The 22605-nt window shown below is 36.0% G+C and overlaps 1 protein-coding gene across 1 annotated transcript in view; it reads left to right on the top strand.

Moving 5' to 3' along the window:
* MROH9 (maestro heat like repeat family member 9) overlaps positions 1-22605 on the top strand; it is a 97691-nt gene that overhangs the window by 10143 nt on the left and 64943 nt on the right. Inside the window, exons 3-6 of the mRNA XM_030875618.1 lie at positions 12661-12740; positions 19114-19249; positions 19824-19910; positions 21981-22085. Of these exons, the coding sequence (XP_030731478.1) occupies positions 12661-12740; positions 19114-19249; positions 19824-19910; positions 21981-22085 (408 nt within the window). The remainder of the gene's footprint in view (positions 1-12660; positions 12741-19113; positions 19250-19823; positions 19911-21980; positions 22086-22605) is intronic.

Genomic DNA, 22605 nt, shown 5'->3' with positions numbered 1-22605 from the left:
TTATTTATTTTCATTTTGGATGATCTCTCCATTGGTGTAAGTGAGGTGTTAACGTCCCTCACTATTATTGTATTACTGTCGATTTCCTCTTTTACAGCTGTTAGCAGTTGCCTTATGTATTGAGGTGCTCCTATGTTGGGTGCATATATATTTATAATTGTTATATCTTCTTCTTGGATTGATCCCTTGATCATTATGTAGTGTCCTTCCTTGTCTCTTATAACATTCCTTAAAGTCTATTTTGTCTGATATGAATATTGCTACTCCAGCTTTCTTTTGATTTCCATTTGCATGAAATATCTTTTTCCATCCCCTTACTTTCAGTCTGTATGTGTCCCTAGGTCTGAAGTGGGTCTCTTGAAGACAGCATATATATGGGTCTTGTTTTTGTATCCATTCAGCAAGCCTGTGTCTTTTGGTTGGAGCTTTTAATACATTCACGTTTCAGGTAATTATCGATATGTATGTTCCTTTGACCATTTTCTTAATTGTTTTGGGTTTGATTTTGTAGGTCCTTTTCTTCCCTTGTGTTTCCCACTTAGAGAAGTTCCTTTAGCATTTGTTGTAGAGCTGGTTTGGTGGTGCTGAATTCTCTTAGCTTTTGTTTGACCGTAAAGCTTTTGATTTCCCCATCGAATCTGAATGAGATCCTTGCTGGATAGGGTAATCTTGGTTGTAGTTTCTTCCCTTTCATCACTTTAAGTATATCATGCCACTCCCTTCTGGCTTGTAGAGTTTCTGCTGAGAAATCAGCTGTTAACCTTATGGGAGTTCCCTTGTATGTTATTTGTTGTTTTTCCCTTGTTGATTTCAATAATTTTTCTTTGTCTTTAATATTTGCCAATTTGATTATTATGTGTCTTAGCATGTTTATCCTTGGATTTATCCCGTATGGGACTCGCTGAACTTCCTGGACTTTGGTGGCTATTTCCTTTCCCATGTTAGGGAATTTTTCGACTATAATCTCTCAAATATTTTCTCAGGTTCTTTCTCTCTTCTGCTTCTGGGAACCCTATAATGTGAATGTTGTTGTGTTTAATGTTGTTCCAGAGGTCTCTTGGGCTGTCTTCATTTTTTTTTTTTTTTTTTTTTTTTTTTTTGCGGTACGCGGGCCTCTCACTGTCACAGCCTCTCCCATTGCAGAGCACAGGCTCTGGACGCCCAGGCTCAGTGGCCATGGCTCACAGGCCCAGCCGCTCCACAGCACGTGAGATCCTCCCAGACCGGGGCACAAACCCGTGTCCCCTGCATCAGCAGGCAGGCTCCCAACCACTGCTCCATCAGGGAAGCCCCTGTCTTCATTTCTTTTCATTCTTTTTTCTTTATTCTGTTCCACAGCAGTGAATTCCACCATTCTGTCTTCCAGTTGAGTTATCCGTTCTTCTGTCTCAGTTATTCTGCTACTTATTCCTTCCAGTGTAGTTTTCATTTCAGTTAATATATTGTTCATCTCTGTTTGTTTGTTCTTTAATTCTTCTAGGTCTTTGTTAAATATTTCTTGCATCTTCTCGATCTTTGCCTCCATTCTTCTTCTGAGGTCCTGGATCATCTTCACTATCATTATTCTGAATTGTTTTTCTGGAAGTTTGCCTATCTCCACTTCATTTAGTTGTTTTTCTGGTGTTTTATCTTGTTCCTTCATCTGGTACATAGACCTCTGACTTTTCATCTTGTCTATCTTTCTGTGAATGTGGTTTTTCGTTCCAGAGCTGTGCATTATTTTTTAAAATGTTTAAACAAAATGGGTATAATGCTTTAAAAGTTTATTCAAAAAGATGTTTCTATAGATAATCTAAGTTTCATCACTGGATCAATCTATTCATTTGTATCTAAATTTGAAATCCATCTCTTGCTCTTGTAAAGGTGCTGTTTACTATGTATGTCTGTGAATGTCCCTCATCCTCAAATCATCAATTTTATCTTTATTTTAATTTTATATCATTGGATTTTTGTCTTTGCCTCTAAGCCACCCCCAATCACTTTTTATTTCTCTGGGGAAGAGGGATTTTAATTAATAAAGTAAGTTAATAGAGAGCAAAGTATCTTACTGTGTGAATTTGAAATTCTTTTTTGTTTTATTTTGTTTCGTTCCTAGTAGGGATTGCAAAGTGGAGATTTGCCATCAGTGAGCAATAAATATACTTTGTTTTGACCTAGTGAAATATATACACTGTTAGAGAAATAGAGTAGTCTAAACATAGTCATTGCCAATAGAGTGATGAAGAGTTTTACTGACAATATGAAGTGAACAGAAAATCTAGAAAACATAAAGAGCTAATTTATGCCATTTATATTACAGAAAAAAGTTTATTAGACACCAATTTATCTCTGGAGGCATAGCAGGAATCAGTAAGACAGCTGCTAAGCCTGTAAAGTAAGAATATGGTCCTAAGAAGGTTAAAACTGCACTACAATTTCAGTTCTTAATTTGTTTTTCAGAATCAGGGTTTATATTTCACTTAGCTATGGACAAGATCAAGTCCAAAAACCAAATTATATTCAAGAGAATGACATAGACTTAGGCTGCATATAGTTGTCAACAGAAAGGAGATGGTCAAATGGTTCATGGGACAAAAAGCAAACTTGTTTCGTGTAGAGGTCACAATTTGAGCCTAAATTGAATTCTCTAGAATTCGGGCATGTCTGGACCACTCCAGATGAGACAGAACTACCAGGAAGGAAGAGCCTGCAAGGGAAGAACATATCTTGTGTGAAGATATTATCAAGGTGCATAGTGTGATTCAAGGACAATAGGCTGGTAGAAGAGGGGGAAGAATCTCGCAATAGCACAGCCCCAGCTTCTGAGTCCCAGAAAGATGGGGCTGCTGTAAAAAAGAGAGAAACAATGAGTGGCTAAAATGGTGAGAGGGAATGAGGTCACCTGTGGCTTTTGCTATGAAGTGAGAGCATCTTTTGTGCAATCCTAGTTTTCTCTATCTTTTTAAATTGAAATATAGTTGAATTACAATATTATATTAGTACGACCCAGCAACTCAAATCCTTTGTATTTATTTGAAGAAAACAAAAACACTAATTTGAAAATATATATGTCCCTCATGTTTATTGCAGCATTATTTACAGTAGTCAAGATATGTGAGCAACCTAATTGTCCACTCACAAATAAATGGATAAAGAATATGTGGTACATATATACAATGGAATATTAGTCCTAAAAAAGAATGAAATCTTGCCATTTGCAACAACATTGATAGACCTGGAGGGTATTATGCTAAGTGAAATAAGCCAGTTAACTTGATAATGGGTATCAGCAGTCATGGGACTCCATCAGCAAGCACTAGCAATATTATCAATGCCTTTGACAGGTGGCAGCAGCAGCTTCAGCAGAATCTTTTGGTTTCAGCCAGAATAGTCAAAGTTATCTTACCAAATCACAGCAATAAAGAAACTGTCACACTTTTAAACTATTATAGATAGCTCGGCTATATAACACAAACTCTTTCTGCATCTAATTTGGTGAATCTATACAGTTATTCCTCTTTTTCAAAAATGTCTTGGCTAAGGTCATGGAAGCAACCTAAATGCCCATCAACAGATGACTGGATAAAGAAGATGTGGTGCATATATACAATGGAATATTAGCCATAAAAAGGAACGAAATTGGGTCATTTGTAGAGACGTGGATGGACCTAGAGACTGTCATACAGTGTGAAGTCAGAAAAAGAAAAACAAATATTGTATATTAACGCATATGTTAATGCGTTAATCTAGAAATCTAGGAATCTAGAAAAATGGTACAGATGAACTGGTTTGCAAGGCAGAAAGACAGACACAGATGTAGAGAACAAACATATGAATTGGGAGATTGGGATTGACATATATACACTAATATGTATAAAATAGATAACTAATAAGAACCTGCTGTGTAAAAATAAAATAAAATTCAAAATGAAAAGAAAAAAATGTATTGGCTAATTTTACTCATTTACACTTTCAGAAGAATTTCGGACTGTGCTTGTGAAATTTCTCCCAGAATTTCTTTTCGCATTTGATTAGAATTGTATAAATTTATAGATTAGTTCATGGACAATTTATTTAAATTATTGTCTTGTCATCAGGAACATGTTTTTTTCTCTCACTTACTTGAATCTTCAGTAAAGTTTTTTCTTCATGTATACCTTAAATATTTCTTAATCATTTATCTAGGTGTATTTTATAGATTTACAGTTATTGAGTGTAGAATATATGATTTGCAAATATTTTCTCCCAGTACATTGATTTTTTTTTCCTTTCCTTAATTGTGTCTTTTGAAGAGCAAAAAGTTTTAGTATTGATCAAGTCCAATTTATCTTTTTTTTCTTTTGACTGTGCTTTGGGGACTACATCTAAGGAAATTTTGCCTAAACCAAAAGTGACAAAGATTTTTTCCTATGTTTTCTTCTAAAGGATTTATAGTTTTAGCTTTTAGATTTAGATCTATTATCTATTTTGAGTGATTTTTGTGTAGGTGTGAGGTAGAAATATGAATTCATCTTTTTGCATATAGATATCCATTATTCCATTCTTTTATTTTTAACATATAATCTCATACCATTATTGCGCAGAATGTGACCTGCACAATTTCTGTCTCTGGGAACTTAGAGATTTTTTGTTTCTGAAGTGGATATATGATCAATTTTAAATGCTTTTTTAGTTTTACAAAAGTGCTATGTTTCCATTTTTTAAAATGATGCAATATAGATGAGTTTTTTAAAATACCACCATAAGAACAGCTATCATAAATTATGATTCCAGCCATTTCCCTAGGTTGCAGATCATTTTCTCTAAAAAATAAAATCTGAGGCATAACTTACATTTTTTCTGGTATCCAGTATAACCAATGAAGAATCTGATCATGATCTGATTCTCTAGCTTTTGTCACCTGTTTTCTCTTTCTGGAAGGCTTTAAGATTTTTCTTCATCTTGGCTAGACTGAAATTTCATAAAAATAGTTTTAGGTGTATTTTTTATTCAAATATGTTAAGCACTTACTCATGTTTCAGTCTAAAGATTCCAGCCATTTATCTTTGAGAAGATCTTGCGTTATTTATTGGAAAATTTTCTTCCTTGTGTTTTCTTCATTCTTTCCTTCTGAGATTACTATTAGTTAGACATTGTATTGTGACATTTTAAGAAATCCCAAGATCTCATGGCTTTGATCTGAGACACATGAAAACATACTGAAGAATCAACTCAGGACAGAACCAAAGAGTTTCTCCTTGTGGATGGATTGTTGTGTGTGTATTAGTGATCTGGCACATCAGAATGTTCACTGACAAGACAGTTTAAATAATGCTCTAGAAGGATGGTTTGAGGAGAGATTAATCCCTTAGGTATTCATATAATTAAAATGTACTTTTGTGGTTCATTCTAACTGCTTTGTTAAATGTCTACCCAATAGTAATAGTAAAAAGAAATGTGGAAGTTTTTTTAATGTGTGCATATTAACATAATCACTGAGCTAATACTCTCTATTTTGCCTTCAAGGGTCACTAGACTACCTACTGAAATGTTTGTGGTTCTCCGTGGGTTAGACTTACTAAGTCAGTGTTATCACTTCCAACAACCAGATAACATTGACTAATGAGGATAAAAATAAAGACTTTTTCTGCCCATTAGAGATCTATTCATTTAAAGGGGAACCTTTCGATACTGAATAGAGAAGCAGTTTGTTAATATGACCTATCCAGAATTATTAGTGTCCCTAGATAACATTAATATTGTCAAAGTGGATAATAAAAGGCATAACAGATGGCAAATTAAAGTCCTAGATGGACTGGGTAAAGCTGACTTGAAATTGTTCCAAAATAAGGGCCTGTTCTATAGGCCTTTCTAAAATGTGGGGATTAGGAAACAATGTCTGTATCACCAGCTGGCTAAACCTTATTATTAGGAATAAAAATTTGGGGCTTCAATGGATATCATAGAAGAGTTGTGAAGAATGTTTATGTTATTACAGTAATCCATTATGACCTAACTCAGAGGTCTAATCCAGGTCTAAACTAGGGATATATTAGAGAAATGAGTTTTAAGTAGGCTTGGAAAAGGAAGAGAGTAACTAGGAATCCTCATCCTCTTGGACCACTGAAGTTGATGTGAACATGAGGATTTTCATCACTTATTCTGCTCAGGGTTTTTGAAATTATATTTACATACTAATAATACCATGTATTACTAGTTCTGAGGGTTTATATAATTATATTAAAAAGATGAGAGGGAAAGAAACCAGTAAGTTTTATCAGCAGAATTCTATCAGATATTGAAATGGATATTTATGAATATAAGGTTCCAAAGTAGGCAGTCACCAACAAGTTTTTGAATGAAGTCACATTGAGACTTGGACTTAAAACAACACTCTAGATTCCACAAGGTTGCCATAGGGGAGGGAGGGTGGAGAAAGGAAGCACTGGGAGCCTGGGATTAGCAGATGTAAACTATTGTATATAGGATGGATAAACAACAAGATACTACTATACAGCACAGGGAACTATATTCAATACCCTGTGATAAACCATAAATGGAAAAGAATATTAAAAAAAAGAATGTCTATATGTGTACAACTGAGTCACTTTTTTGTACAGCAGAGATTGACACAACACTGTAAATCAACTTTACTTCAATTTAAAAATAAAATAAAAAAACAACAACACACTACTAGGTTGATATTACTAGGCAGTGATATTGGACATACTACCTGGTTATGATGTCCATGTATACCTAAGCTTTAAAAAAGTTCCTCTCTTTGCTGTTCCCAATGAAAAAAAAGTGGAAAACTTCCCCATTAAGGAAGTGAGAGATATTTGGGTCTCTGTGTTTGTAGAGGTTCTCTGCTTTTACTGTCATGCTATAAATTTTGAGTTATCTCAAGAGAGTATACTCTAGTGGCCATCAATAATAATGCAGCTCAACAGAAGTGCTCACTTCTCTGTTTGGGGTAGAGAAATCAAAGAAAGCACAAGGGGCAGAAATCCAGCAGAGAAAACTGATAAGGAGAAAGGTATAGGTCTCTAGGCATAGAATATCAAGTTTCAATGAGTATTAATATGTCACACCAGAATCAGTAAAATGACAAGTATTGTACCCAGCACACATGGTTCTGAAATGGAAACAAATGGTTTTGCCTCAATTATACAATCTCACTTTTTTTTGACAGTCTCACTTGTTGACTTTGGTCATGTAAAAAGGAAGCAAGTTTTGGCTAGTAGAGTCTTTCTCTTTGTTCATTTGTGTCTGCAGATAACTGAGGACCTCACATCCAAATGTGAGACCTGAGCTGATTAGTCAGCATGATGACCTGCCAGACTGAGCATCTACAGAAACCCTCTACTGAGCTACTCCCATCTAGGTCCCTAGTGGCTTTCATGTCTCAAATCCAAATAATAATTTTCTTTTTCTTGTGTGACCTTTAAGCAGCATTTGATATTGCTACCAGTCACTACTTATCTCTCTTTTTCCACTGCCAGTATTCTAATCCTACTCTGTTACAATCTCTCGCCTCGGTAACATTCTCTTGGCAACAATTTTATCATATTCAATCAAATCTCTACAAAGCAGCCCTGTGATCTTGTCCCTCCTTCTATTAAATGCCTCCCATGGTCCTCAGAGATGAGTAGTAATCTTTATTACTCACAAAAGAGCTCACAAAAGGACCAGCTGTGATTCAACCTTTCTGGCCCCATGATTTTCCACTGTCCTTACTCTCTTTGCACCATCCATGTGGTTTCCTTTCATGTCCTCTGATATAATGGTTCTCAATCCTGGCTTCATATTAGGATCATGTGTGGAGATTTTTTTAAAAAATACTGTTGCTAGGGCCACACCTTCAGATATTTTGATTCACTTGTGTGGGGTGACGTCTAGGCATTTGTATTTCTGGAAGGGATCCAAATGATTTTAAGGCTCAGTGAGGGTTGAGAACGGTGTCTGTAATGCAACAAACCCTTTCTCAAGTCAAGTCCTTAACCCATAGTGTTTCTCTGAAAAACTCTTCCTCTGCTCTCCTGACCCCCATAATCTCTAAGTTTGAGCTTAAAACTTCTTCAGAAAACAAATTTTCCTTGATACCCTCTGCTAGTTTAGCTTCCCTTAATCATCCCTATAAATCCTCTTTTGTTGAATACTTACCGATTTCCTGTGTTTCAAATTTGCTTTCCCATGAGATTACTGGCAGAACTTATCTGTCTTGCCCCTGTTCTAACCCCACTGCTTAACACAGCACCTAGTACACAGTAGACACTAAACAACTATCTGATGATCAACTGAAAATGTTTGTATCCTGGGGATTCAATCTTGCAGAGATATTATATTTAGTTCATCATCTTTCCATAACAAGATTCTTGGTTGAGGGGAGATTTGTAAGGATGGCAAAGGATTTTTGATGAGGGAAGTGTGTATTTGGGGTACCCTCATGAGCCAAGATATGTTGATGCTAAGACCCTAAAATGTCTGGAGATTTGGTGAAGTAGGCCTTCCAGTAGTGTGCAGAGATGAGGGCCCCACATCTCCTTGGAAAAGAACTTTCTAAGAAAAGACAGTGGAGGCACAAAACTAGTTTAAAGAGAATGATTCATTAGAAAAAAAAAAAAAAGGAGTAGGGCAATTCTACATAATATAACAGCACAGTAACTTTCTTTCAGGGATTTGTCCCATCAATCTTCCCCAGAGTTTAAGTCAAGCAAGGAATGAATATAAGAACAAGTAAAATCTGTTAAGAACTACAAAACTGAGAGTGCACAGTGTAGTTACACTGGTTCTGGTTCTTTTTGCAGTAGTAGAAAATAATTTAACTGGATTTGGGAGTAGGCAGTGAATTTATTCTGGGTGTAGCCTTCACCTATCTCGGTATCTGGCCTTGGCAGTGTTGGTAGGGACACAAGAGCATCAGCAACAGCAATCACTACCTTCAGTAAGGCACCAGCACAAGACAGAAAGCCTAAGAGGTAAGGGCATTGGATATTCATGCCCTCAATTCAGATGCCCCATCTCTCTGAACTTTTGACATTTTGCTATTATCAGAGAAAGGAGACATTCTAGTGAGCTAAGATTAAGGGAAAAGTTCAGACTCACATAGTATTCTAGAAGATCAAGTCCATGGCTCCCTTTGAACATTCCCAGGATAGTTTGGGAATTACCAGAGGGAATTCAAATTCCCTCAGAATAATGATTATTATGATAATACCATTTTCTCCCTGGCTAAGGTGGCATAAGAAAACACACATTATCCATATGTGATTTGAAACATCTGAGATTTAAGAAACGAGTCAAGTTGGCACAACTCCAATTCTTCTGGCCAAGAATGACAAGCGATATTGAACAAAAAATGTCAATGATATAAGATATATATAAAAAGCACATGGATAGTTTAGAGAACAAAGCCAAAATAATAAATATGGAAGCTTAAGGCCCACCAGACTGGCCCTAGAATCCAGTGTTATGAAATATATTACAAAGTACAGATTTCCAGGATTGTGAGCATTTTTTTAAATTAATTAATTTATTTATTTTTGGCTGCATTGGGTCTTCATGGCTGTGCACGGGTTTTCTCTAGTTGTGGTGAGTGGGGGCTACTCTTCGTTGCGGTGTGCGGGCTTCTCATTGCAGTGGCTTCTCGTTGTGGAGCACAGGCTCTAGGCGCACGGGCTTCAGTTGTTGTGGCACGCAGGCTCAGTAGCTGTGGCTCGTGGGCTCTAGAGCACAGGCTCAGTAGTTGTAACGCATGGCTTAGTTGCTCTGAGGCATGTGGGATCTTCCTGGATGACGGCTCAAACCCGTGTCCCCTGCATTGGTAGGCAGATATTTAACCACTGCGCCACCAGGGAAGTCCCAGGATTGTGACCGTTTTATCAGTTACTGTGGGTTTCCAGTGAAGACCCAGAGTGATTAAGGAGTCATTGAAAATGATATAAAAGAGAACTTATCCATATAATAGAAGTTAAAGCCAGAATGATAATCACATCTCCCCAGAGGAGGCACTGAAGAATTTCTGGGAACACTGGTGAGCATGTTATATATTTGAAACAATAACAAAAAGCCTAATTGGGAAAAGCAGGTGAAATTCCTGGCTAAATCCTATAACTCCCTATACCGACACCACTGGAGAATCAGTCTGTACATGTTAGACAATCCTTACTGCTTATCAATGTGTGCACTGGCTTTTGGAATTAGATAAACATTAGCAGTATATATGGCACAGGTGAAAGCATGCTTATAACAAGGAAGGGATATTGCTGTAAATCAGTGAATCAACAAAAGATGTGACGCTAAAGTAATATGGGCAGAACAATAAACTGGTGATAGATTTGTGGTAACAAATTTGAAAAAGAGAGATCCTAGCTAACAGAGGGGAAGCAGAGGTCCATGTTATTAGAGATCAACGTAATGACGATTATTACTGTACAAGCAAGCTACAGGCTTAAAAATGGCTTCTCAATTCTGGCTGTACATCAAAATTTTCTGGAAGGCTTTTTTTTTTTAATGTTGATGCCTGGTCTTGAATACAGACCTATTAAATCCATATCTCTGGAGGTGTGGCCCAGGAATCAAAATCAATATTTTTTAACCCCTTAATGTACTGCCAATGTTAAGAATCAGTGCTTTAAATTTAAAGTGTTACAAATTAATTTCTAAGGACTCAAGCCCAGTTAGAACATATTGTATAAGAAAAGTTCCCATTGAAACAATACTGCCAAAGGATCATTGCTTATATCAAACAAAATGTTCAGTTAGTCACTGCCCAGAGAAACACAACTAGTAGATTTCTGGCCAAATTAAATGGAAGTGGTGACAAGGACAAAAATGTCTTTCCAAAATAGACCAATCACCATTATTCTTCCATGTTACAGTGAGAGTTGTCTGCCATATAGAAGATTCCATGCTCTCTAAGTAATAATAATGTGCAGTATGTTAATAAATAACATAGCAAAGAATTATTCTCTCAAGATTAAGTAAAATCATGTTTGGCATTGTTAGGAATCAATGCTAGATATGAATATAAATATTTTAGAGAAAGGAGAATAAGTCCTCTGAAGCACTCAGTCTGAGCACAGCCCAGAGAAGAGGTGTTAGACAATGATCAGTGTGGTGACTCCCAGGAAGGTCATGGCAGGATGCTTTATCCCTAGTGGGGAGATGCCATTTTTTAATTCAGATCCCCAATCAGGAAGTTTCTCTGACTTTCTCATCTGTTTGGGCTGGTTTACCATGGTACCAGAGAATGGGTGGCTTAAACAACAGAAATTTATTTCTCACAGTTCTGGATGCTGGGAAGTCCAAGATCAAAGAATGGTAGATTCAGTATCTGGTGAGATTCTTCTTCCTGGGTTTCAGACAGCCATCCTTTCCTTGCATCCTCACATGGTGGAGACAGAAATCGCAAGCAAGCTCTCTTATGTCTCTTCTTATAAAGGCTCTAATCCCATCATAGGGGTTATCTCTCATGACCTCCTCTAAACCTAATCACCTCCCAAAGGCCCCACTTCCTAATATCATCACACTGGGGGTTAGGGTTTCAACATCGAAATTTCTCAAAATTCAAACACGCAGTCCACAACACGATCTTAATAGACAGGCATATAGCTCTATCCATCAAGATTGCTCTTACACTCCACAGAGGCAAAACACAGATCCCACAGGGCACTCAATGCTGGAGTCAGCAAAGCAGCACTTAGCAAACAGAGAAGGGCTTTTTTTTAATGTGCGAAGTATTCAGGGGCAGTCATTTGCCATGCACTAGAGGAATAAATTCCCTTTGAAATACCATTATTATACAGCAGTACCTAAAAGAGAACTTTGAGCTATTTCAGAAATAGAGACTGAGAATTTCTATAAACAGCACTAATGGGTCTGATACAAGAAAGTGACATTGCAACAGAGGCTTGCATGAACAAGAGTGGGATGTGCAGAAGAAAAGAGGTGCTATTCCATTAGGTCTTCTCCAGTTCTCCAACTTCTTGAATAAAGAAGTGGAGATTCTTGGGCTTCCCTGGTGGTGCAGTGGTTGAGAGTCCGCCTGCCGATGCAGGGGACACGGGTTCGTGCCCGGGTCCGGGAAGATCCCACATGCCGCGGAGCGGCTGGACCCGTGGGCCATGGCCGCTGAGCCTGCGTGTCTGGAGCCTGTGCTCCGCAATGGGAGAGGCCACAACAGTGAGAGGCCCGCGTACCGCAAAAAAAAAGAAATGGAGATTCTTAATGGAATCCCATTTATAATCATTTATAAATTTAAATAGTTATATTAGACAGCTATACACTGACCTGTACATGGTTCCCACTCTATAGTAGTGTGAGTTTGGACATTTTTCAGTAAGGCCTGATTTAAATCACCTTGCTGATATGTTTATAGATAGATTCCACACTGAGCAGACTGCACTTAATGGTTAGAGTGTTGTATAGGAGGGCACCCGGTAAAGAGCATTCCTAATAAATTTTTGTCTGGAAATGCTAATTATATAAGCACAGTGGTTGGCCGTAAAAGGCCAGCATTTAATATCATGCATAGGTTTAAATTACAGTTTGTCTGGTCTCATCACTTCTATAAACCCTTGGGCTTATATTTCAAGTCCAATTTGGTCCCTTTGGTTTCTGTAAAAGACAGAATTACACATGATGTTATGAGCCCCACAGGTCTGTCATCATTGATTCTTTTCTCTCTCCTGGTACTTACAGGTGCAAACAGCTGCCAGCCTATGGGATGCATACTCAGGCCTGTTAAGTAATCAAGCCATGATCCTGGCCATGAACTCCAGGTATAATAAGCTTTAATGCTTTCATATCACTGATTGAATACCTTTTTAAAAATGTAATAAATACATATCAAAAATATGAGAAATAAAAAGTTACTCCAAATTCCACCACCCTAATTCAGCAACTATTAGCTCTTTCTTTCTCATGTTCTTTTAAATCTTTCTGTATTGCAGGAATAGGCAGATTATTTAACTACTGCAGAATCATAAGCAGGTTGCACATTCAATTTTCTATCCTACTTTTCATTTTTGCTTTGTCTTAATTTTTAATTTCTCCGTAAAATCATATTTTCATTTTAATGGCAATGGAATATTCCAAAATTTTGACATTTTCTAAATTATATTATATTTTACCAACATTATGATAATCATCCTAGTACGTAAAAGATTGTATCTGCTCTGAACTACTTCCTTGAAATACCATTCTGAAAGTGAGGTTCCTGATTTAGGTGATAGGCAACCATGAAAATGCCCTGCTGTGGGGGAATCCTCATTGGTCAACAACTCCAGTCCTGCCTGTATAGATTCACCGGCACGGTCTGTGAGGTGTCACTTCCTGTAGGCTGATCTCACCAATGACCCAGAATGGTAGGACAAATAACTCCAATGGGTGACTTCAGCTTGAGGGATCGCCATCAGCCAAGCTGAACCCTCCTTGGAACTTGCTGTAGTCCAAGACTCTTCCTACCCTATTCCTCCTTCCTTCCTTCTCTTGGAAATCTCTTGTACTTCTAATCCTGTTTTGGCATCTGCTTCCCCTGAACCCAAAGTAATGCAGATGAGACGAACCTTCTAAGAGCTTTTGATTGTGTCAACTTGTTTTCCAGAAGAACTGCACTTATTAATAAGTGTTTTGTCAAAGCCTAGTCACCTAGAAGATACTCATACATGTATACATAGATCCATATAAACAAAATTTGGCATACTGTATTATATTATTTTACAGGGTTCATGGAAAGGCAGACCCTGGATTAGAATCCCCTTCTCCATATTTTAATTTAATTTTTTGGTCTACTTAAATGCCCTAAAAATGCCCCCCCCTAATAGTTTTTCCTTTATTCTTTAAAATTTGTTATAGATTTTGGTTTTCATATTTCGACCAAGTATAATTTGGTACATAAAGATTTACGTGTGTTATACCTTCATATATACTTGTATAATTTAATAATATAAATAAATTTTGTTACTATTAAACTCATATAATAGCTTACTTATTTTTTGACTAATTTAGTCTTTATTAATTATTATTTAGTTTCTGCTTACTCTTTTGCTTGTCTTTTTTTGTTGCTGTTATTGGAGTATAGTCGATTTACAATGTTGTGTTAGTTTCAGGTGTATAGTAAAGTGAATCAGTTACACATATATCTACTCTTTTTTAGATTCTTTTCCCATATAGGCCACTAGAGATTACTGAGTAGATTTCCCTGTGCTATACAGTAGGTCCTTATTAGTTATCTATTTTATATATAGTAGTGTGTATCTGTCAATCCCAATCTTCCAATTTATCCCTTCCCCCCTACCCCCCGGTAACCATAAGTTTGTTCTCTACATCTGTAACTCTATTTCTGTTTTGTAGATAAATTCATTTGTACACTTTTTTTAGATTCCACATGTAAACAATATCACATAATATTTGTCTCTCTTTGTCTGACTTACTTCACTCAGTATGACAATCTCTAGGTCCATTGATGTCACTGCAAATGGCATTATTTCATTCTTTTTTATGGCTGAGTAATATTCCATTGTATATACATACCACACCTTCCTTATCCATTCATCTGTCAATGGACATTCAGGATGCTTCCGTGTCCTGGCTATTTTAAATAGTGCTGCAATGAACATTGGGGTCCATATATCCTTTTGAACCATGTTTTTTCTCCAGATATATGCCCAGGAGTGGGATTGATGGATCATATGGTAGCTCTACTTTTAGTTTTTTAAGGCACGTCCACACTGTTCTCCATAGTTGCTGTATCAATTTACATTCCTACCAACAGTGTAGGAGGGTTCCCTTTTCCCCACACCCTCTCCAGCACATATTGTTTCTAGATTTTTTGATGATGGCTATTCTGATTGGTGTGAGGTGATACTTCATTGGAGTTTTGATTTGCATTTCTCTAATAATTAGTGATGTTGAGCAGCTTTTCATGTGCTTTTTAGCTATCTGTATGTCTTCTCTGGAGAGATGTCTATTTAGATCTTCTGCCTATTTTTTTGATTGGGTTGTTTGTTTTTCTGATATTGAGCTGCATGAGATGTTTGTATATTTTGGAGATTAATCCCATGTCATTTGCTTCTTTTGCAAATATTTTCTCCCTTTATGAGGGTTGTCTTTTCATTTTGTTTATGGTTTCCTTTGCTGTGGAAAAGCTAAGTTTAATTAGGTCCCATTTGCTTATTTTTGTTTTTATTTTCATTACTCTAGGAGGTATATTGAAAAAGATCTTGCTATGATTTATGTCAAAGAGTTTTCTATGTTTTCCTCTAAGAGTTTTATAGTATCCAGCCTTTTAGGCTTATAGTATCCATTTAGGCCTTTAATCCATTTTGAGTTTATTTTCGTGTGTGGTGTTAGGGAGTGTTCTAATTTCATTCTTTTACATGGAGCTGTCCAGTTTTCCCAGGACGACTTATTGAAGAGACTGTCTTTTCTCCATTGTATATTCTTGCCCCCTTTGTCACAGATTAGGTGACCATGGGTGCATGGTTTTCTCTCTGGACTTTCTATCCTGTTCCATTGATCTATATTTCTGTTTTGTGCCAGTATCATACTGCTTTGATGACTGTAGCTTTGTAGTATAGTCTGAAGTCAGGGAGCCTGATTCCTCCAGCTCCGTTCTTCTTTCTCAGGATTGCTTTGGCTTTTGTGGTCTTTATGTTTCCATACAAATTGTAAAATTTTTTGTTCTAATTCTGTGAAAAATGCCATTGGTAATTTGATAAGGATTGCATTGAATCTGTAGATTGCTTTGGGTAGTGTAGTAATTTTCACAATATTGATTCTTCCAATCTGAGAACATGTTATATCTCTCCATCTGTTTGTGTCATCTTTGATTTCTTTCATTAGTATCTTATAGTTTTCTGAGTACAGGTCTTTTACCTCCTTAGGTAGATTTATTCCTTGGTATTTTATTCTTTTTGATGTGATAGTAAATGGGATTATTTCTTTGATTTCTCTTTCTGATCTTTCATTGTTAGTGCATAGGAATGCAAGGGATTTCTGTGCATTAATTTTGTATCCTGCAACATTACCAGATTCCTTGATGAGCTCTAGTAGTTTTCTGGTAACATCTTTAGGATTCTCTATGTATAGTATCATGTCATCTGCAAACAGTGACAGTTTTACTTCTTCTTTTCCAATTTGGATTCCTTTTATTTCTTTTTCTTCTCTGATTGCCACGGCTAGGACTTCCAAAACTATGTTGAATAATAGTGGTGACAGTGGACATCCTTGTCTTGTTCCTGATCTTAGAAGAAATGCTTTGAGAATCTCACCATTGAGAATGATGTTTGCTGTGTGTTTGTCATGTATGGCCTTTATTATGTTGAGGTAGGTTCCCTCTATGCTCACTTACTGGAGAGTTTTTATCATAAGTGGGTGTTGAATTTTGTCAAAAACATTTTCTGCATCTATTGAGATATTATATCATTTTTATTCTTCAATTTATTGATGTCATGTCTCACACTGATTGATTTGCAGATATTGAAGAATCCTTGCATCCCTGGGATAAATCCCACTTACTTGATCATGGTGTGTGATCCTTTTAATGTGTTGTTGGATTCGGTATGCTAGTATTTTGTTGAGGATTTTTGCATCTATCTATGTTCATCAGTGATATTGGCCTGTCATTTTCTTTTTTGTGATATCTTTATCTGGTGTTGGTGTCAGGGTGATGATGGTGTCATAGAATGAGCTTGGGAGTGTTCATTCCTCTGTAATTTTTTGGAGGAGTTTCAGAAGGATAGGTGTTAACTCTTCTCTAAATATTTGATAGAATTTGCCTGTGAAGCCATCTGCTCCTAGATTTGTGCTTGGTCTATTCATATTTTCTATTTCTTCCTGGTTCAGTCTTGGAAGGTTGTACCTTTCTAAGAATTTGTCCATTTCTTCTAGGTTGTCCATTTTATTGGCGTATAGTTGCTTGTAGTAGTCTCCTATGATTTCTTATCTTTTAAATCTTTTTTTAAACTTGCCATTATACTATTATTTCTCCTTTTCCTTTTTTTTTTCCATAATGCATTTATTTTGCTTATGTCCTTCATGTCTTTGGTTGTATTTTTAGTCCTTTTAAAATCTTAAATTATATGTTTAGTTTATTATTTTCCCTCATTTTAAATAAAAAAAGTCTTGACAGTATTTAAGTACTTTGAATTTTCTAATTTTTAAAATAGACTTCCCATTGTGATTTGAGAACGAAATATATATCCTTTTATATTTTGAAACTTTCTATGGCTAAGTATATGGTAAATATTTGTCAGCATTCCATGATTATCTGAAAAGATAATCCTTGTTATCTCAATTAATACAATTTATACCTCCTTATTAATTCTATTAAAGGTCTCTCCTTTTGCAGAATTTTTATTTTTATCTACCATATACTAATAATTGAATGCTTAATCATCTCCTATATCTGTGTGTCTATTTCTCCTTATATCTTTAATAATATAATAATTTTTCATAAAATTATTATATAAATAATTCTGTTTAATAATTTTTCAATTTTGTTTCTACGTGGTTTGAGAACTTTTGTATTAATAACTATGTCTTTTATTATTTTATAATAATTGCATATATCTCTCTTAATACTCTTTCATTTGTATTAGACTTGTATCATATTGATATAGCCCTCCTGATTTATTTTTGATCATGTTTAATATAATTTTCCCATGCTTTTATTAGGAGGCATCGACTTTCCTTTATTCAATTGTGATTCTTGAAATTATACTTGTAAAAATTTTGCTTACTGATCTTATATAATACTTATTGCTTCATAATAGGAAGAAATAAAACATTTTCAAGAAATATTTTAGTACATTTGGCTTACCTCTACTTCTCACTTCACTCTAATATCTGAAAAAACATTTCACTCAAAAATTTAACAAAAGCATACAGTAATTTGTGAGGGATGCTTATTCTTTCTTCTCAAGTTTCTTTCTATACCACCTGGTTATATATCTTGGAATATAAGAAAGGTTTTACACTGCCATTCTTATTTCCAAGATGTCATTTTTTGTAAAACACATTAGTAATTTAATACTTGTTCTTTTGAAAACCAATTACATGTAGCCCAAAAAACAATGTATACTTGCTGATAATTGCCGATGTTGACCTATATATTTATATCGGACTTTCTTTACTATCACCAATATCTGACTCTCAGTGTTCTTCACACTTAAAATGTGAAGATTCTTTTGTCCATCAGCAGTTATGAATGGCATCAGAGTATCACACTACTTTCCTAATCCTTGTTCATGACATGGACCATTTTAGCATTTTTAGGACTGGCAATATGATTTCAAAGTACATTAAAAGACACTATTTTCTATTTTATCAAAATATTAATTTTGCATTTTTCTAAACAAAATCATATATCTCTAGAAACCTACAACTGAAAATACTACTGGAAGCTTTTGATAGGTAGCTGTTCAGAGTCTGAAAATCCATTGGAGCCCATGAATAAGTCAAATCAATCTTCTCAAGATTTGAAAATTATCTAATATAATACGAGAAATGCCGTTTCAAACAATGGATATCAGATATTTAGGTCTTCTTCTCCAGTAGAGGAAAAAGATTCTGAGTTCAGCACAAGATTTCCTACCTTAACAACTATATTACCATCTTTTTTAAAAAAATTATTTTTAACACAAAAAAATCAGGAGGCACTGGTATCCAGAGGTCACACTTATTGAAGGAACAATAACTGTGTCACAACTTATCTTTTTAGCTGCTGATGGGAAGGTTTCTTTTGCCATAAATTGGAAGATGTATCCCAATATCAGAAACATTAAATGTAAGAAACATAGTATCATGGACTAGAGAAAATGTGGCAGTAATATATTTCAACTACCTAAATCTCAGCATGGCTTTACGGGCTTGGCTGGGTAGGTAACCACCCTTTACATTATTATGTCTATGCAGAAATATATTATGAACTCTAAATAACAGATTATAAATGATTTTTACCAAAAAATATGATTCCTTTATAGTTAAAGCACCATTGTTATTTTTACACTAATATTTAAAACCCATGTTATATAAAGCCGAAAGTTGGGCCTCATTTTCTAGTACACTGTCTCTTAAACTAAGAAAAAACCACTAAAGTTAGGTTGTATCTGTTCTTTCCTCAATTTAATAATTATACCTTTTTCTTGTCAGCTTCGTGGATCCCTTATTGCAATATGAAACTCAGCTGAAGATAGTAGAGTTGTCCTTCAAAATGGCATTTGCTATACCAAGTCTTGACAAAGTTAAAGAAATTGGGAAGAATGAGGATGACCAAGAGGACCTGGAGGTAAGACTTGCTTCCTTTAGTCATAATGAGACATCGTCACGCACCACAGCAATCCCACAGAAAGTCTGTCCAAAAGTTGTAATCTTTGTTTTCTCCTTCATTCTCTTTAGATATAATAGATAAACAGCATATTCTAGCACTAATCTCTATCCCTGGACTCCTTGTGAATTCTATAACCCATGGGATTTAAAGGATTGTATAGGATCTATAGGAACAAATGGGTGAAGAGATTTTGGTTAATTTGTTTGACAAAAACAGCAAGTTTACTGGCAAGTGTTGCAAAGAAGGAAACAGGAGCTAAGAAAAGTGGAGGTAGGAAGAATCCTGTAGTAAGATCAGCAACATCTGTGGTTTTTATTTCTCAGCATAGCTACACAGTTCACTTGCCCCGCAAGGTATTAAAGCAATTCATGGCATACAGTATTGAATGAGGTCTCATCTCCAGAGCTACCTCTCTCCTTTCTTACCTTCAGTTTATGGGGAGAACTCAGGACCCCAGGATGCAAAACTATAGGCGTTGGTGAAATTTTATCTAAGGCTGGCTGGCTGGTTGTGCAAATTTCTTGTTTTTCAGAATTTATACCGAACTATTTTAAACATATTTGAGGACACTCTTCTGATCTTAGTGTCTAAAGACCTCTACAAACTGCAAATCTTAAAGGTAAAGGGAAAATAAGTAGTCTCATTTTCTTGTCATAAATCTAAAGGGTATACTATATTTTACTTATTATTTACCATTTGCCATACTTAGATCTCCTTCAAGTATTTGGCAGCTGAAAATTTTTCTTTACCTTTCAGAATGTGCCATTATCTCCCAAATAAAATTACTTTCTTTTATTTGAATTACAGAGACACAATTTTAAGAAGCCAATTTTGGGAGAATGGCAACAGACACTTAAGAAGCCAAGGGTTATGTAGCAATGTAAGAGGAAACACAATACGGGGTAGCAGAACATACGATGACTGGCCTAAACCACCTTCAGGTCCACCTAACAATGAGCCATATTTTGATAATAGCTATATGCATGTTCTTCCCTAACAACCCTGGGCTAGGGAATCCCATGAGCATCCTATCTTCATGGACACCATAGTATCAAAGGAAGTTCTAATAACCAGCCATAACCCTACTTTTCACATCCAAGATTTCACTGTGTTTTTAATGTGCCAGGCAGAGACAGAGACTGATCTGGACATTTTATGACCTTTAATTTTGCGTTTTTAACAAGATGGCATCAGGAGGAAGCTGTCTGAAAATACTGAGAAACTAGATTTACTTACTGTACCATGAGAATCATGGGATTTGCAAATCGTAAAATACATTCAAGGAAAGAAGCAGAACTGGTATATATGAAGATTAGGAGAAATGGGGGGGGATAATAAAATATACTGAGGTAACTTGTGCCTAATTTTAGCCAAATATTTTCCATGCATTTAAAACATTTTAACCTCACAATCCTGTAAATTGGTTATTACCCCATTATTACAACCCTCTCCCCATGTGTGCTCTTTCTACCACCCTAGGCTGCTTATTGAGGATTTACTCTATGTCAGGCACTAAGCTGCATACTTAATATATGGGTTTTTTAATTTAATCCTTAAAATAACCCTATGAGAAAGTTAAAATTATTTCTCTCATTTGCAGATAAGGAAATGGAAGCAGAGAGAGGAGAAATAATATGTGTGCATCTAATGAGTAGAGGACCTACTCTAACTAGGGAGCCTGTTACTTAACCACCTTGTTCTTATACCTACCACATCTAGAAACTCCCCTGATCCTCAAAAAGAGTTGACCCTCACTCCTGGAAAAGGAATAGGCTGAGCCCCCTGAGATTTAGAGACTCTTCTGCCCTAGGAAACAAACTTCAGAACAGTTTTACACAATGGGAGCAAGAGAGGGGATGAGATTTGGCCAACCATTGGCATAAATACTAAGGACTCCAACAATCTGTCTTAAGAAGTCTACTAATGGTGGTTAACATGTAAGCCATATGCAGTCTTCTTCCTTCCCCAAGGTTGTAAATATGTCCCTGCATCTGAGGATTTAGAACAAATAGGTAGAAGCTACAGCAAGACAGACCATATTTAGCAATGAATCAAAATTAGCAAGAACTTTCTCATCGAGCTGGCTCCAGGAATATACTCTAAACCATGAGTCAGAAGATATCTGGATGGTAAATTTACAGAGGCAATTCTGGGATAAAATGACATTTCAGGATCAAATAACATTCGATTCTTTTTTAAAACTGCAAATCAGATCTTATAGCTTTAAAAAAAGAGAGAATATGTATTTTGAAAGAAAAAGAGAAGGAGAAGCAGCTGGTGATAATCAGCCTCACAGCCTCATGTTAAACTTTTCATGATGCCTGGCAAAGTGACTGTTATAGTGGATATTAGTAAATACTTGTTGGATAGAATTAAATAAAATAAAACCCAGGTGTAGCTATATGGCAGATGAATATTATATGTCTTATGGGCATATGTCTTATTGGGCATATGTCTATTGGGCATATGTCTTATGGGCATATGTCTATTATATGTCTTATGGGCATAAGACCTAAATAGACAGTAATATACCAGCTTATTGTCATATTTTTAAAATAAATATAGGATAGGTGTGAAACCATTGGGAGGACATGGGGAACCTTGACTTGGTGAAGGTGGTGATCAGAAGAAAGGGACCTGTGGAAATGGAAACACCATGGCTCTAGGATAGTTCTTGTGTTTTCAACAGGAAATGGCTGTGTGGATGAGTGAAGATAATTTGTACATGCAGGAGAGAGCCATGGTGATCATCAGCAGAGTGCTAAGCTTTGCATCCAGGAAAGTCAAGGGATGTGTAAGTCACAGAGTAATCATGCCACGTGCTTCTGAAGACTGCATTTCTGCAGTGCTGCTTTCCAAGTCTTGGGTCTAGAGAGTGTTAGATGCCTGCTTTGTATTATCATACTAGTAGTTTTGGGATACTGGGAAAGGAATTAATATCCTACATGACTTTATGTCAGTTAGAGCAGAGTTTCTCAATTGATTAAGATGCCTCATGCTTTCCACAAACAGTATGAGTGTGTCAAAACCAGGCTTTTGATGACTCTCTGGATTCTCCTCTTTGGACCACAATCAATGTTATTTGTAAACTTATAAATTCTTTCATCCTTACTTTCCTTCTTATTTCTCTTTTTCCTAGAATATTTTTAAACCACCATTTATTTTAAATGTATAACAAGTAATTCTTGAGTACTTTCATTGTAAGACATGCTAAAGACATAGCAGAAGTCCTTCTTTACTATCCTCTCCATCCCAATCTCGTCCCTAGCCACGTCTGTGTGATGTGTGTCCTGCCAAACAGCTACGTACACATA

This window comes from Globicephala melas, chromosome 1 (assembly GCF_963455315.2).
Source record: "Globicephala melas chromosome 1, mGloMel1.2, whole genome shotgun sequence".
Taxonomy (NCBI): Eukaryota; Metazoa; Chordata; class Mammalia; order Artiodactyla; family Delphinidae; genus Globicephala; species Globicephala melas.
This window is presented reverse-complemented; position numbering and strand designations above follow the sequence as displayed.